This window comes from Saccoglossus kowalevskii, chromosome 6 (assembly GCF_978046115.1).
Source record: "Saccoglossus kowalevskii chromosome 6, keSacKowa6.1, whole genome shotgun sequence".
NCBI lineage: Eukaryota > Metazoa > Hemichordata > Enteropneusta > Harrimaniidae > Saccoglossus > Saccoglossus kowalevskii.
The window spans coordinates 35,210,264-35,228,496 of NC_140646.1; the positions used below are offsets into that span (position 1 = coordinate 35,210,264).

General features: G+C 33.8%; 2 protein-coding genes and 1 long non-coding RNA gene across 3 annotated transcripts; all 3 read left to right on the forward strand.

The window, feature by feature from the left end:
- The first annotated feature begins 1,390 nt into the window (after nucleotides 1-1,390).
- Nucleotides 1,391-4,673, forward strand: LOC144360113 (uncharacterized). Its single transcript, XM_078013001.1, has 4 exons — nucleotides 1,391-1,547; nucleotides 3,007-3,170; nucleotides 3,473-3,517; nucleotides 4,594-4,673. Exons 1-3 carry the CDS (start codon nucleotides 1,420-1,422, stop codon nucleotides 3,487-3,489), a joined length of 309 nt encoding a protein of 102 aa, XP_077869127.1. The 5' UTR covers nucleotides 1,391-1,419; the 3' UTR covers nucleotides 3,490-3,517; nucleotides 4,594-4,673.
- Nucleotides 4,602-5,318, forward strand: LOC144360107 (uncharacterized). Its single transcript, XM_078012996.1, has one exon. The coding sequence runs from the start codon at nucleotides 4,602-4,604 to the stop codon at nucleotides 5,316-5,318; it is 717 nt and encodes a 238-aa protein (XP_077869122.1).
- A 3,494-nt stretch (nucleotides 5,319-8,812) lies between these two features.
- Nucleotides 8,813-13,462, forward strand: LOC144360109 (uncharacterized). The gene is made up of 3 exons (XR_014929728.1): nucleotides 8,813-8,949; nucleotides 11,757-11,920; nucleotides 13,261-13,462. It is a non-coding gene; the product is annotated as an uncharacterized LOC144360109 (long non-coding RNA).
- Nucleotides 13,463-18,233: the final 4,771 nt, after the last annotated feature.

The following is an 18,233-nucleotide window of genomic DNA, read 5'->3' on the forward strand; positions in this document are numbered from 1 at the left end:
AATTATCTATTAATCTAATATACACAGTTGAGGTAAGAGTACGAGTATTAATAATTGCCACAGAATTTCAATATGGCACAAAACCACTCGTGTAAGCACGTACAATGTACATGTATTATGTTGAATTTCACGGTAACAACCATCTTTAGCTAGTGACACTGTGCTGTGTGAGATCCCAACACTCTTGTACCTAGGCACGAGTTTAAAGGGGCACCTTCCAGTTAAGATTAATTTCACAACAAATTTACTTTCTGGATTAAAATAACAATGGATAACAAAAGATAGATTAACATTGTAAACAACATAAACAATAGTGTCCCATGATTCTTTGGTGCAATCCATGGGATTGAGCGGTTCCCCTTTAAATTGTTGTGCAACCGTTTCATCAGTATGACAGAAAGGTGGAAAGGCACCAATCCACATAGCTATTAGCTGAAATGGGGATTTCCATTCAGCATCAATCAACATTTATTTTTTTACTGAATATTCCACTCATGTCTTGCAGGAGTGACAAGGGCCCCCTAGTGTTCATTTATTAAATAAGGGAAACTACATATCGAACATTCTACTATGTTTAAATTGTGGTAGTTGTAACAATCAACACATGACATCGGTTGGCTGATTCATTTGCTAGTTTTATTGAGATGAAGGGGAAATCGTGTTTTTGAGTTACTAACCTCTAGGTGGTTTGCTTTGCCTGTACTTTCTAATACCTGTATGCATCTAAGACCGTTTTGAGAAAGGCAAAACACAAATTATGTCTCAATTCCACGGTAATAGACCGACTGCACCGACTAGTATGGATGAATATCGGAGGTGGAAGTAAGTAATGAGCGTTCTCTCGACGCGGCGTTTCTACAAACGTGTACAAAATCAAAACATCGCGTCGCTACTATTCCGAGATGGAGTATGTGAAATACGATTGCATATTTATACCACTGTTCCGATACAATGTTTGAACTACTGAACTCGGTAATTGCAACAGATACATTGATCGAATGGTTAGCTATTTAAGAACAAGGCTTAAAATTGTTTTAAAATGAAAGTTAAAACTATTTTAAAATTTGGTGAGATTGGCATTTAACAATCACTCTCCGTGTATACCTCTGCTCTGTTAGCAATATATACGTCTATGTATGGTTGTGTTGCTCTGAACACTTCGGTCAGCGTCAATTTTATTTTTAACAAGGTCATTGCTTTTACAAGTATTATTTTGTTGCAAAAGCCGACAGTAAACGTATTTTACTGAGTTACCTATTTAAAAATAAATTGTTTGAAAAAATATGGAGATCGTTAAATAAAATAGTGATGTTTTAACAAGCGCCCCCTGTTGTCAAAAGTCACTATTGTTATTACTATTTCCTACAATGTACCACGCAGCCGCACATACCGTGACGAGATATGAGCTTATGAATCATTATGTTACGATTAGCTGGTACAATCGGTTTACTCAAAAAACACCTAACTATTTTCAAACCATGGTCATTTCATGCATACCAAATATTAGGAAAGAAGCAATCTTCAGCGTTGCATTTTAGCAGTCAAGGGTAAGTAGTGATACATCGCGGATCAGAATTTACTTTGCACACTGATTATACTCAGGGACCGTCCTTGATAGCCAGTGACTTATTTACATTCGAATATATTTTTCTGCGTTACCTGCCATAGAGGGCATTTTAAAGGGCGGTGTTCGCTGGTTGCCGGCGTCCCTTGCGAATGGCAAGTAGAACGCAGTACGTGGAACTAGTACTAGTAATCGCCATATAGAAGATAATATTTGGTAATCGTAGTCCTAAATAACTATTAAAAATAGTTAGCTATTTTTAAAAATACTTAGCTATTTTTAATAGTTATTTAGGACTACGATTACCAAATATTATCTTCTATATATCATATTTATCAGTCCGAGCAGCGTTTATTTATGTATAAACTACTATTACTAGTAATCGCCATGTTGTTCCACTGGGCCGGGATTCCAGCCAAAAGGCACCTGACTGAGTGACGTAATTTGAAAACATTCTAAGTTCCGTTCTTCGTGTCTGTAATACTACAATAGAGAGATTAAGATCTATGTACGTAGCGGGAACGGAACGTCTTGTTCTAATTTCGTTTGCGTTACGTTCTCGGGTGTCAGAAAACGAATATACTGGTCAAGTTTTGTCCGACAATTGTGAATACTGTACATAAAGGACACTTGTTTCGATGATTACTGATTTCTGATTATATTTAATTAGCGAAACGAGCCATTTACTAATTAAAATATTGTTATTTTCGGCAAATATTTTGTAAATATTGTACGTATAAAACCCATTTTCTCTGATTACATTTTATTTGTTTATATCTGTCCTCCCGTTCAGTTTCGTTTCGTTTCTTCGATTACAATAAGCCTGTTTTCAGTAATTAACATATATGACGAGTTTGTTGTTTCTTGATAACTTGTTCCATGAACATTGATTCACAGTTACAAATTATGATTATGTTTATGTGGATACATTTGAAAAGCTGTGAAGGTGTTGCCAAAAAGTGTTGCATCACCCTGTGAAGTGTTATGATTACATCTGAATATATTATACGATGGTATATTGAAGAGGTCAGAATAAGACATTTTATTAAGCCAGAACTCACTGAGTATATATAGCTTTTTTAACGCCCTCACACTATTTAACAGCAGGTTGTACGTAATACGTTGTACGTTTTTTCCTTGATGTTTTTTTTTTTAATTTTCCATTTCCATTTGTTTGTCGACTTATTCATCCCTTTATTTTGTAGTTATTTTTGAAAAAGTCCTATTTCAGGGCTAAAATATAATTATAATTATAGCTACAAACAATCAGATATAGTTGTGTATTTTATTCATTCATATATAATAACGAGAGATTGGAATTGATTTTATTTGTTACCATACCCAATTAAACGAACATTTAGTGTATTCTGGTTGGCCAAGAGGCACTAAGATTTACTTGTATTAAGGTTTAACTCTAATCTGACTTTGTATATTGATTAAAGAAATGATGTCACAATTCGCCCTGTCAAAGAAAAAGATTTGAAGTTCATAAGTGATATAACCATCGCTGAACACTGGAATTATCCTGTATATTACCTTGAAACACTCCGTCAAATAAGTCCTGATGGATTTTTAGTTGCCGAGAATCGAGAAGGCCAAATTGTCGGTAAGATTTATAGATTTATTCACCATATCCTATATATATATATATATATATATATATGGAGAATGTGTGCATGTGAATGATATGGTGGGTGGCTACATTTCACTATGAAATACAAATTGATAAGTCCATTGATGGCTCTACGCAAATTGCAGTATAGACAACCCGTACAACAATATATAAACATAAATAAAAGAAATTCTAGTGATTGAAAAATAAGAGTCAGTGGATTTTTTCTCGCATTATACATAACATACTGAAACTCCTAGAACTGTTACATAATAATTTAAAACACTTGTTTACAGGTGTAATTAGATCATAAAAGTCACCAATATGCATAGTTGCATCAGGTAAGTGATTGACCGGCAATAGTAGTAAAAAAAGAGAGGGAGAAGGGAGGGAGGACTTGCTATTACATTAAAATGTCCACCCCAACTATGGTGGCACAATTTGCTCCCAATAAAAATTGAAATACGATATTGCAATAATTTATTATTACATATTGTTCAGCATACGTTTTTTTCTGACATCATAATCAGTGGCTATAGTTCTCGGGATCTACAACAGTAATAAATACACAGAGAGTATTGTGATGTCATGTTTTCAGAAGGTACCGTCATATTGAATTTTGAATATAACCATACCATTTCAAGCTACAGGGTGTCTAAACTTATGACCCAACAACCAATTAACACATCTTCCACCCACCACCACAACAATTGTATTCATAATTGAACAACCAAGAAAACGAAGACAGCATTGCAAACATGAATTCCTGCATCCCTCCCAATATACCTTTCAGCATCAATGGTTCCTATTCTCTTTTGAATGTATGTACAGCACACGACTCATCAAAACTGTCCAATAGAAAACAACAATTGTAGTATAAGTGCTTTTTCTTTTGAATGACAAATACATGTTTTTTTGTTTAATTGTAAATGGGACCGATATATTGCTTTAGTTGCAGTGAGTTTCAAACAGAAATTTCATTTGTTGTGATATATGCAGCATAACATTTCTTCTTTAAAGGTGATAAAAATGATTAAAAGTGGTACGCACCAAAAATAACACAGATTTGTTAAAGATTTTCATAAGGATATACATTCGCTCTAGGACAGTTTCAATTGCATCACTGAAATATTTCCATTTTGATATCAATCGCGGTTGTTAAGTTTAAGGCTAAAACTGTTCATCCGAGACGTTTCAACCCACTTGCCATCACTTGCTTTCACAAAAACCGTGTCTGTTTTTGTCTGTCTAGAAGTTTATTCGTAAATTATTCTTCGGCCAAAATTTTACAAGCCGGTTTCCCATCCTTCTCGATATATGACCTTGAATCTCAAGTTATCAATAATCCCCAAAAAATGTCGCTGTTCGAATAATTACGAAATCGTAATAATTATGTTTTTCATCTTGTATATTGTAGGTTGCGGGATGGTCACTAACCTTTCAGACACGATCTCTTACTTTGGACTGGGTCTGACTGTGAGAGAACACAGAAAACAAGGAATTCACAAAGATTTGTTGAGGGCACGTTTTCAGTATGCAGGGGATCGTAATTACGCATTGTCTTCCGCCGATCAGCATCGTTGTGATGTATTTGTAGACGTGGGATTCAGGCAAATAGATAATAATTTTCTGGTAAAATGTTTCATGGGAAGCGTTGATCATTCTATTGTATCTATCACTAGTTCTAAGTCCATCGATATTGTTCCTTACGACAAGGTAACATTCAATTCTTTAGTTCAATATGATAGTTTGGTGTCACCTTTTCCAAGACCAGATAATTTAAAAATTTGGTGCAGTAGGGCAAAATCGGTCTTAGTCGCACGAAAATTGAATTCAAATGAAGTTGTAGGCTATGGTGTTATTCACACATTATTGCCAGGTGAATTTACGATATTGCCTTTATATGCAAATGATGAAGACATAGCCCATATGTTATTCAATGAATTAGTGATGTCCTTACCGAATTATTCAAAAACCAGAATGCATATTCTTGTCAACAATAAAACAGGTGTAGAAATAGCAAAAAAGTATAAACTTGACGAGGAGCTATACACATTGCATCGCCAATATACCAAGCATGTCATACCATTGCCAATTGATAATGTTATATCAGCTGGCTCTCCTGAAATGTCACTTATCTAGTTTTGACAAATGTAATATGCTACATACACATTGTATCGCCAGTACACAAAGCGTCCTACCAATATCAATGTATAATAATCCGCCAGTTCTTTGTTAATGTCACTTGTAACATACTTCTAACATATAAACGTTTGTATGAATCGCACAATAAAACACTACGTTTTCAACATTTCGAAATTGTTGTGCAGCCGTTTCATCAATATGACAGAAAGGTGGAAAGGCACCAATCCACATAGCTATTCGCAGAAATGGGGATTTCCATTCAGCATCAATCAACATTTATTTATTTACTGAATATTCCACTCATGTCTTGCACGAGTGACAAGGGTCCCCTAGTGTTCATGTATTAAATACGGGAAACTACATATCGAACATTCTACTATGTTTAAATTGTGGTAGTTGTAACAATCAACATATGACATCGGTTGGCTGATTCATTTGCTAGTTTTATTGAGAGGAAGGGGAAATCGTGTTTTTGAGTTACTAACCTCTAGGTGGTTTGCTTTGCCTGTACTTTCTAAGACCTGTATGCATCTAAGGGATTGGTCAGTTACTTCGGCCTAGGGGGGGTCGGTGGATCAGTAGGGGGGGTTACCCTGTTTTTGATTGTGCGAATAGGGGGGGGGGTTACCTTGTTTTTGATATCATGTTTTCCAGAATTCACACACGCGCTCATGCATATATAATTAAATATATCAAAACAGCGTATACAATAAGAGAACAAATAATATTACCACAGTAGTTTACTTTTTCTTGTTTGTTTGTCACACTTTTTGTTTTGTTTGTTTTTAACTTTATTACCTTCTACATGTGTAGAAACCAAAAAAGAATTGTCAAATTTTCTTTAACGTTGTAATAAAGCAATATTCTATTTATTTATTTATTGCTTCCCTTTTGTAACAGGGGCTCACTATGTAAACTAGGAGCTGCACCAAATAAAATATTCTATTCTATATTTTTAAAATTTTTATTTCAGAACAAATGATAAAAAAGTTAATCGTACAAATGTGTTCTTAATAATAACTATTACCTATAAATTTGTTGATGCAAAAAATGTTATAGCCTAAATATTTTGAGGTTAAAGTTGCCAAATAACTAACAGATTATGCAATGCGGCTAGAACCCCAATTATACAGTTAAGTTTTAAACACATCCCTAGTCCATGTGCTGCTGATATCAGATTATTTTATTTAAAGTCTGAAGTCACCATTGTATAAGATATGTACTGGATTTATCCAATTATAACAGGAGACGGAAAGACAACACATCAATTAGTACAAAGAGCAGTGACAGTTTTTATTCAGCAAATCAAAAAAGTTAAATTTGTGAAAATGTTGATATATAAATTAAAATAAATGATGAAGAAATAAATAGTTTTTTTGTTTTTTTTAACTTTTAAATATGCATATGCATATATCTGTAAAATACCAAAATCCAACACAAATTTAAGCAAAATCAAGGTTTCCTTTGTTTTCATAAGCACATAATAATATAATGTTGGGGGGGGGGGGTCACCCACTTTTTTTTATTTGATAGGGGGTGGGTCGACTGAGATTTAGAGCTGGCAAAATGGAATCTGCCGACCCCCCCCCCCCCTAGGTCGAAGTAACTGACCAATCCCTAAGACCGTTTAGAGAAAGGCAAACACAAATTATGTTAATAGACTGCACTGCACAGGTCACCGGCTATTAGGGAATATCGGAGTTGGAAGTAAGTAATGAGTGTTCTATTGACGCGACGTTTCTACACACGTGTACAAAATCAAAACATCGCGTCACTACTATTTCGAGATGGAATATGTGAAATACGATTGCATATTCGTTCCGATACAATGTTTGAACTGCTGAACTCGGTAATTGCAACAGATGCATTGCTCGAATGGTTAGCTATTTATAAACAAGGATTAAAACTGTTTTAAGGTAGCGGGACTATTATTTGCATACTTGTTTTCATCTTCTAATTGTGACTAAATGACTACAAATAGACCCGGGAAAGTATATATTTTTAGAATCGCCAGACTTCAAGCTTTTCACAAGTGTATTTTGCATGCCCGTATCTGCATTCTACGACGCGTTGCTCAATCAAAGGTGAAAAATTACTTTTTCTGTAAAAAAAAAAAAAAATACGCATTTATGCTGGCGATAAAGTATTTTTTTCACTTTTCCTAGTTGTTCAATGGTCTGGTAAATTGAATGTGTCTGGTTAGTTTTATTCAAGCAACGCGTTTTAAAAAATAGTGTCCTGAATTTCAATTACTGTTTTAGTCGCATTGCCCCCAACTCAAACCACAACTCGTTGGTAGATAATCGATGAAATAGTTTGTCTGGACACATTCAAGTTCCTCTCATTGTCACCTTAAAGCTGTGAAAATTTGGTGTTAATCTGACGACAATAAGTATACGTTATTTTTTGTTAAAGACCTTGTATTTTGAAAAAACATAAACTCCTAGAAAATGTCCATGAAGTAACAGCAAAGATTTTCAAGCTTTTTTTATCGGCACAATCAATTTGTTTTCCCATCAAGGTCTGTTTTACCATGTGTAGGGACATCCAAATGTGTAAGGCTATTGGAAACCAAAAAAATAAAGGAATGGGATAGCTATAATTGGATAAATTCGGCATATGAAAACACCAAAATCAATGATTTTTTTCAGTGGCTGTGTGACCTTGTGTCTGACACATTCATATGCAAATGACTAATCTGTGAAACAAACAGGGGCGGAGACAAACCACTCAAATGTTTGGAAACACTCATTGTGTGTCAGATAGCTACTGATAACACATCCTAACATTGCTTTGTCTTGAGTTTATCTTTGAAACTTATAGGCACACAGATTAAACTTGTGTTGTTGATTTTGGAAAACACTACTGAGGCTGCCTTGCTTCCCTTCAGAAAATCTACATTTTAACCAACTTACATGACATTCTATGTTATATTGACTTTATCATATGAAAGTTTATGGTGCATTTCATCAATTAATAAATAAATGTGAAAATCGTAATTTTCAACACAAATAATAGTCTCGCTACCTTAAAATGAAAGTTAAAATTGTTTTAAAATGAAAGAGGATTTCAAAATTTGGTGAGATTGGCATTTAAAAATCACTCTCCGTGTCTCTGACCTCTGACCTCTGACCTCTGCTCTGTTAGCAATATACACGTCTATGTATGGTTGTGTTGCTCTGAACACTTCGGTCAGCGTCTTCAATTTGTTGGCTATCTTCCACGTTTCAATTAAGTCCAGGCCATTTTGTTGTCGTGTATGTTCTACTCTGCATTCAATTTTACAAGTATTATTTTGTTGCAAAAGCCGACAGTAAACGTATTTTACTGTGGCATTTCTAATTGAGTTGTCTATTTACAAATAAATTGTTTGAAAAATTATGGAGATCGTTAAATAAAAAAAGTGATGTTTTATCAAGCGCCCCCTGTTGTCAATGGAAATACTATTTCCTACCACGCAGCCGCACATACCGTGACGAGATATGAGCTTAAGAATCATTATCTCACGATTAGCTGGTACAATCGGGTCACTCGAAAAGCACCTAACTTTTTTCAAACCATGGTCATTTCATGCATACCAAATATTAGGAAAGAAGCAAGCTTCAGCGTTGCATTTTAGCAGTCAAGGGTAAGTAGTGATACATCGCGGATCAGAATAGATCATTTTCCGTTCACTGCGAGAATCACGCGTTATGCTTGAAATCGAACTTAAAAACAGAACAAACAAAGGTCATAGCGTCGTAGTGGCGTCAAACATCGCGTGGGATTCGACAAACGCGAAAATATTTTGGTGGATATTTCCATGCTTAATAATGTGCTGTCCACATTTGATGATAGGCAATTTCGATTAAGTGAGAGTATCCTCTGTCGAAGATCGTCTGGTCGATGTGAGCTACGAAATAAAGAAATTCGAGTTCAAAATCAAATCGTTCGATTTTTGCGGCAAACGTTCGACGCGCGTCTTTCATGCAACTCGCGAGATCTCGCAGTTGAACGGAAAATCATCTATTGACGTTGCACGCTAATTATACTCAGGGCCCCTCCTTGACAGCCAGTGACTCATTTACATTCGAATATACTTTTCTGCGTTACCTGCCATAGAGGGCATTTTAAAGGGCGGTGTTCGCTGGTTTCCGGCGTCCCTTGCGAATGGCAAGTAGAACGCAGGTAACTAGTACCTAGAACTAGTACTAGTAATCGCCATATTGTTCAACTAGGCCGGGATTCCAGCCGAAAGGCACGTGACTGAGTGACGTAATTTGAAAACATTCCAAGTTCCGTTCTTTGTAAACGTATCTGTAATACAGTACTACAATAGAGAATTTAAAATTTGCGTACGTAGCGGGAACGGAACGTGTTGTTCTAATTTCGTTTGCGTTACGTTCTCGTTCTCGGGTGTCAGAAAACGAATATACTGGTCAAGTTTTGTCCGACAATTGTGAATATTGTACGTGACACTTGTTTCGCTGATTACAGATTTCTGATTACCAGTATCTGTGATTAGCGAAACGAGCCATTTACTAATTAAAATATTGTTATTTTCGGCAAATATTTTGTGAATATTGTGCGTATAAAACCAATTTTCTCTGATTACAGTTTATTTTTTATTATGTGTGTCATCCCGTTCAGTTTCGTTTCGTTTCTTCGATTACAATAAGCCTGTTTTCAGTAATTAACATATATGACAAGTTTGTTGTTTCTTGATAACTTATTCCATGAACATTGATTCACAGTTAAAATTATGATTATGTTTATGTGGATACATTTGAAAAGCTGTGAAGGTGTTGCCAAAAAGTGTTGCATCACCCTGTGAAATTTCATGATTACATCTGAATAAATTATACGATGGTATGTTGAAGAGGTCAGAATAAGAAATGTTATTAAGCCAGAATTCACTAAATATATACAGCTTGTTTGTTTTAAAAAGTCCTCACACCATTTAACAGCAAGTTGTACGTAATAGCTAAGCTAAGTTTTATTTTATTGGCCGCAATTTTTTTTAGCTCCGCTGTCGACTTTGTCGAGCGGAGCTTGTCATATGAGTGATTGTCCGTCGTCCGTGTCCATGTTTTAGATTTTCGACTTTCTCTTGAAAACAACAAGCCTGAATGCTTTGATACTTGGTGTATATGTGCCTTGGTCAGACCTCTCTTAGATTTGTTCATTTCATGATGATATCTTCAATTCTCTAATTTTTGTGAATATTTTTGTCATTTTTGGTAAAAAGTGATATTTTCGACTTCTTGTTAAAAACCGCAAGTCCAAATGCTTTGACATTACATATATAGGTAACTACATGTGGACCGTTCCCAGATTTATTAATTTTGTAATGATTTTTAATTCTCTAATTTTGGTGAAAAGTTTTTTCATTTTTGGTAAAAAGTGATATTTTCGACTTCTTGTTAAAAACCGCAAGTCCAATTGCTTTGATATTACATGTGGATCTCTCTCAGATTTGTTCATTTCGTAATGATATCTTTAATTCTCTAATTTTGGTGAATATTTTTGTCATTTTTGGTAAAAAGTGATATTTTCGACTTCTTGTTAAAAACTGCAAATCCAATTGCTTTGATATTACATGTATAGGTACTACATGTGGACCGTTCCCAGATTTATTAATTTTGTAATGATTTCTTTAATTCTCTAATTTTGGTGAAAAGTTTTTTCATTTTTGGTAAAAAGTGATATTTTCGACTTCTTGTTAAAAACCGCAAGTCCAATTGCTTTGATATTACATGTGGATCTCTCTCAGATTTGTTCATTTCGTAATGATATCTTTAATTCTCTAATTTTGGTGAATATTTTTGTAATTTTTGGTAAAAAGTGATATTTTAGACTTCTTGTTGAAAACCGCAAGTCCGATTGCTTTTATATTACATATATAGGTACTACATGTGGACCTCTTTCAGATTTGTTAATATCGTGGTGATATCTTCAATTATCTAATTTTGATGATTATTTTTGTCATTTTTGGTGAAAAGTGATATTTTTGAATTCTTGTTGAAAACAGCAAGTCCCGTTGCTTTGATACTATTCATATTGTTCATTTTCTAATGATATCTTCAGTTCTTTAATTGAAATGTGCATTGCTAACAGCGGAGCTATCTCAGGCGACAGGCTGCTTGTTTCTTGATGTTGTTATTTTAAATTTTCCATTTGTTTGTTGACTTATTTATCTTTTTATTTTGTAGTTATTCTTGAAAAAGCCCTATTTCAGGGGCAAAACGTCGGAATTATTATTAATTAGAGCTACAAACAATCAGAAGTAGTTGTGTATTTTATTCATTCATATATAATAACGAGAGATTGGAATTGATTTTATTTGTTACCATATCCAATTAAACGGACATTTAGTGTATTCTGGTTGGCCAAGAGACACTAGAAAAATTTTACTTGTATTAAGGTTTAACTCTGAAGTGACTATTTTAATTAAAGGAATGCTGTCACAATTCGCCCTGTCAAAGAAAAAGATTTGAAGTTCGTAAGTGATAAATCCATCGCCGAACACTGGAATTATCCTGTATATTACCTTGAAACACTCCGTCAAATAAGTCCTGGTGGATTTTTAGTTGCCGAGAATCGAGAAGGCCAAATTGTCGGTAAGATTTGTTTATCATATCCTATATATATGCGGGGAATGTGTGCATGTGAGTAATATGGTGGGTGGCTACATTTCAAATCAAAATTGACAACTTCATTAATGGCTCAACGCAAATTCCAGTATAGACAACCCCTACAACAGAGGGAGAGAGAGGGGGAAGGAAGGGAGGACATGGCAGATTTGACCACCACCTAAGCCGTTGTTACAACACACTTGGATAAATTCTGCTTCTGAAAATTGAAAATAATCAAATGACTACACAATGCATTAAAGTACACTCAAAACCCTTGATATTACTTTAAAAGGTCCACCCCAACTAAGATCGTGAGTGTCAATAATACCTGGCTGTATAAACATTACAATACAACGACTAGCTTTGGTGGCACAATTTGCTCCCAATAAAAATTTAAATACGATATTGCAATACATCATTATTACATCTTGTTCAGAATACCGTTTTTTCTGACATCATATTCAATAGCTATAGTTCTCGGGATTAACTACAGTAATAAATACACAAAGAGTATTGTGATGCCATGTTTTCAGAAGATACTTCAAATTGAATTTTGATTATAACCATACCATTTCAAGCTACAGGGTGTCTAAACTAATGACCCAGCAACCAATCAACACATCTTCCACCTACCACACAAATTGTATCCATAATTGAACAACCAAGAAGACGACGACAGCGTTGCAAACATTAATTCCTGTACCCCTCCCAATATACCTTTCAGCATCAATGTTTCCTATTCTCTTTTGAATGTATGTACAGCAAGCCTAGTCAATAGCTGCACGCGACTCATCAAAATTGTCTAATAGAAAACAATTGTAGTATAAGTGTTTTTTTATTTGAATGACAAATACATTCTTTTTTGTTTAATTGAAAATTGGACCGACATATTGCTTTAGTTGCAGTGAGTTTCAAACAAGTTTTTTTTGTGATATGTGCACCTTAAAATTGCTTCTTTAAAGTTGATAAAAATGATTAAAAGTGGTATGCGCCAAAAATAACACAGATTTTTAAAAGATTTTCACATAGATATACATTCTCTCCAGGACAGTTTCAATTTCACTGTTAACAAATTGTATCACTGAAATATTTACAGTTTGATATCAGCCGTAGATGAGAAGTTTAAGACGAATGGTGTTCATCAGAGATATACTTTCCAGACGTTTCAACCCACTTGCCACCACTTGCCTTCACAAGTCTGTTTTGTCTGTTTAGAAGTTTATTCGTAAATTATTCTTCGGCCAAACTTTACAAGCCGGTTTCCTATTCGCTGTTTTAATAATTACGAAATCGTATTAATTGTGTTTTTATCTCGTATATTGTAGGTTGTGGGATTGTCACTAACCTTTCAGACACGATCTCCTTCTTTGGACTGGATCTGACTGGGAGAGAACACAGAAAACAAGGAATTCACAAAGATTTGTTGAGGGCACGTTTTCAGTATGCAGGGGGTCGTAATTGCGCATTGTCTTCCGCCGATCAGCATCGTTGTGATGTATTTGTAGACGTGGGATTCAGGCAAATAGATAATAATTTTCTGGTAAAATGTTTCATGGGAAGCGTTGATCATTCTATTGTATCTATCACTAGTTCTAAGTCCATCGATATTGTTCCTTACAACAAGGTAACATTCAATTCTTTAGTTCAATATTATAGTTTGGTGTCACCTTTTCCAAGACCAGATAATTTAAACATTTGGTGCAGTAGGGCAAAATCGGTCTTAGTCGCACGAAAATTAAATTCAAATGAAGTTGTAGGCTATGGGGTTATTCACACATTATTGCCTGGTGAATTCACAATATTGCCTTTATATGCAAATGATGAAGACATAGCCCATATGTTATTCAATGAATTAGTGATGTCCTTACCGAATTATTCAAAAATCAGAATGCAAATTCTGGTCAACAATAAAACAGGTGTAGAAATAGCAAAAAAGTATAAACTTGACGAGGAGCTATACACATTGCATCGTCAATATACCAAGCATGTCATACCATTGCCAATTGATAATGTTATATCAGCTGGCTCTCCTGAAATGTCACTTATCTAGTTTGAACAAATGTAACATACACATTGTATCGTCAATTAACAAAGTGTCATACCAATATCAATGTATAATAATCCACCAATTCTCTAGAAATGTCACTTGTACCATACTTCTAACATATAAACGTTTGTATGAATCGCACAATAAAACACGACATTTCTGACAAGAAAATCCAGGCCACCCACGGACAATGTATTCGAATTTAATAAATATGATTTTAAGTACTGTATATTTCTGCATTGAAATGAGAGGATTTCACAATGACGAAAAGTATTTATCTTAGTATTATACATATTATGAGATGTTGAAATATGATATATTTACATTTGTTTAAACAGTCCCTGGTGCGCTGTTTGATTTTTGACTTAAAGTTAAGAGTTATCATTTGGTTAGTAGGAACATAATTGGATGAAAATAATTCCTGTATAATAATATACAATAAGCATAGGTACCTAGTGTTATGTGTGTATTAAATAAGGGTAAACTATTATTTGGAGAAGAATAGTCTGAAACACATCTCAATTGTTCACTCTTTTATTTTAATGTTTGATAAGTGATTTTTTCATAATAGTCTAGGGAGTTCGAGTGTTAACACCAGACACTTTTATAATCAAAATGGTTTTGTTATACCAAATGGTGCCTTCTAGTCGTTGATTATATGTGCTTTACTTTGATGTAATTAAACATGGTGTGTGTAATTGATGAGAGTCTGTTATTATGAATATTATAATGAGTATAATTGAATAACTGAACCTTGAACCTTAATGAGGGGTCCGGTTTCACGGCTAGGTACACATACTCTATTGACATTAACAAGTAAATTCTGATTCTATCTATCAATATTATGCATTAATGTTTTTTCTATTAATATTCTGTAGATTGTTTTTTATCACTTCCTTATTAGTGTATTAATACTGTATACTTTTACTATTATTTGTAACCATTGCTATTCTCTCCGGGAAGTGAGTAAGTGTTAATAAATAAATAGATAAAAATGATTACTAATCTTAGTAAAAGTGTCAACGTTCAACCATTCCCAACTGAGAGCTTTATTTTTCATAACCATTCAGATATATAATTAAAGTAGTCTGAGATTGTTGTGCGATTTGTAATAATGAACACACATTTTAAATAATTTCTACAAAAAGTTATCTAAAATGTCCAGGTTATGAAAGCGCATCTTATTAATACGCTATTATACATTAAGGATTAAAAATATAAACATCATAAGCGACCCTATTAAGAATGTGCTATTATTTACGTAACTCGTTCGAGCTCTACCTAAGTTTGTCAACCGTACCTATAATTGTCCGTCAAATCACTACTATTTCAGATCTATAATGATTATTCAATATTTGATCGTTATGATTCTGTTGCAACTAATATGTATTTTCTGCAATCAACTGCATTTTGTGGTGATATCTCTTAAATAATTGATCGGGAGAAACACAAATCATGTAGGGCATGAAATTTAAAAAATAGATAAAGTCTGCTTTATTACAAGTTTCAAAGACTGGAATTCTTGTGGTAGTTCATTTTGTATAGTAAGTATACTTAGAGCCATGATAACAGGGTAAATACAAATACCTGTCATTCCAATGCTATTTCTGTATATATTTCTGTAAACACATATAGCTTTTAAAACGAACTAATATATGGGAAAAAATGTCTCAATTTTCGGTGGACTTCCAGTAGACTAGTACTAGTTGTGCTAATAATTTTGGTCGCACTACATTATTGAGCAATAATTAGTCGTCTGCCCCTGATCGCTGTAAATAAAATCAGTTTCAATTACACTTGGCTTATGAGATTCTTGGCTTCAACTGCCTCTGAAAAAAGCAAATTTAACAAGATGATTTCTATACATGTATTATGTAGCACAAAAAACAACTATTAAACCAGAGCCTCATTTTAAGAGATCTTTAATGTATTTATACATGTCAATAGGCATACTAAAGTGTATTGTGCTTGTATCATAGCAGCCAGAACAAAAACATTCAGGGTCACATATATGGTCATTGCATAAGAGGGCTACCAACTTGCATAAACATTTAATTCGGAAAACATAATTCTAAAATTACCAGATGTCTCGCAAGAGCTTACTTAAAAACACAATATATTAGTTAATATGTTGATATATTAATATATCAATTAGAACATTTTACGTATCAATTCCCATTAATGCCCCAAATATTTCTTTGATTGGATTTAGAATATTTAATTGAATTATTAGTTCTGACTTGTGCTTTCGATAGAGGAGTTATGTTTTTTTTTATTTATTTTATTAGCTCCGCTGTCGACTTTCTCGAGCAGAGCTTATTATATGAGTGATTGTCTGTCGGTGTCCGGCGTCGTTCGTGTCAACTTTTTATTTTCGTGGCTTCTTCTTGAAAGATACAATCCTTATTACTTCGATACTGAGTGTATATGTACGTTGAGCAGGCCTCTTCTTAATTTGCTCATTTCGTAATGATATCTTTGATTTTCTAATTTTAATGAATATTTTTGTAATTTTTGGTAAAAAGTGTTATTTTCGACTTGAAAACAGCAAGTCAAATTGCTATATTATACATGTAGGTACCTTGGATAGTCCACTCTCAGGTTTGTTCATTTACTAATGATATCTTCAGTTCTTTAATTGAAATGTACATTGCTAACAGCGGAGCATTTATAATTTATATATAATTTATTTATAATTGCCCATTCAAATCTATACGCTCACAATAAATATATAAATATTCAGAGCTCACTGTTGGCAGAAATGAGTCATGTAAGTGCTGTATTCGTGAGACACTTTACCCAACTGATTTGGGTTGAAAGCAATATCAGTATCATCTTTTTTAATTATTGTCAATATTCAGCACATATGGTACTGATAAAATTAAGTTATCACTATCTTAATATGAAATGCTCTTGATACAATAATTTCATAATAACAATACGTTACCCTTACACTTGGTTTCAGAATTTTAAAATTGAATGCCACCCTAACCGAAAAATGAAGAATTACTACATATTTCTAGGCGAAAACAAAATATATTCTTTTATTTTGATTTGTTCACATGATTTTTTCAGGTATGAGAAGAGAATGTATCAGTGACACATTGAACAATATTAAATCACCCAGCCAGTCCTTGTTCAAAAAGCGGCTTTGATTTGTCTTGAATGAAATGACAGGGAAGATATAATATATGAAAAAAATCTGTCTCAATGTAATGTAGTACCCGTACCCAGTATTACCATATTATTCGATTCTCTTCATCATTAGTTTAGCATTCGATTCTGTGCATAGTGATATTTTTTCTGCCTTTTTTTAAATTTGTTTTTGATTCTTTGACAACATGAACCAGTGTTTCGTTTTTGATATCCTTTATTCTCCATTAATTTTAACATAAAAATGCATACTCTAATATGGCTGCTAGTCAGATTGAAAGTGGAAAAGTGCCCCTTATGTGTCAAAGAAAGAAATACTGCCTGGGTTTTGAAGTGCAATGTATCAATGAAGACCCACGTATGCTAAAAAACAAACAATTATTATATTAAATGTGTTGTCGATCAACCTACCAGGCAACACATAAGAATTTAAAAACCGATATTTAAAATATTTTATGCTGCTGATATATGATAAAGACGACGATGGTTTGAGATTCATGCTAAAGTAGTTCGCTACTAGGGTTTACTGTAATGTTCAAAATTCTGGAATAAATTGAACAGAAAATTGATTATAATTGTGGGTTTTGAGTAGTTTATAATTGTTCTTATGGCAGAAACATTACATCAAAAATGTTTCTTTGGTGATCTATGCTGAACAAATCATATTTAATGTTGTGAGGGTTAATACGACTGTTACGTAGAATTGTGTATATTAGTGTAAGTTATTCATAGAATAATGTGTTTGCATGGATTCCTATAGAAATCTTCGAAAATGGCCGATTTTTAGATTATTTGCCACGTGTTTGCTTGGAAACACATCCTTCTCTGTAAAAACTTTGTAAATATAAATGACTGGCATGTATGTAAATCATCACACACAAATATTTGAATGATTGATTTATAACAATTCAGTTTTGCAACTACACAAGCAGTGTACTAGACTGGCGCAGTCGGGCGATTAATTTGTTTTTGTAGTTTAAATAAAATTAAAAAAATCGCGAAATGGAGGTGTTAGCGCGAAATTCCTTGTAACTGCGAAATCACCCCGACTGGTTTATTCTGCATGGCCCTCTATCCTCACTGCAGGAACCCGTCGAT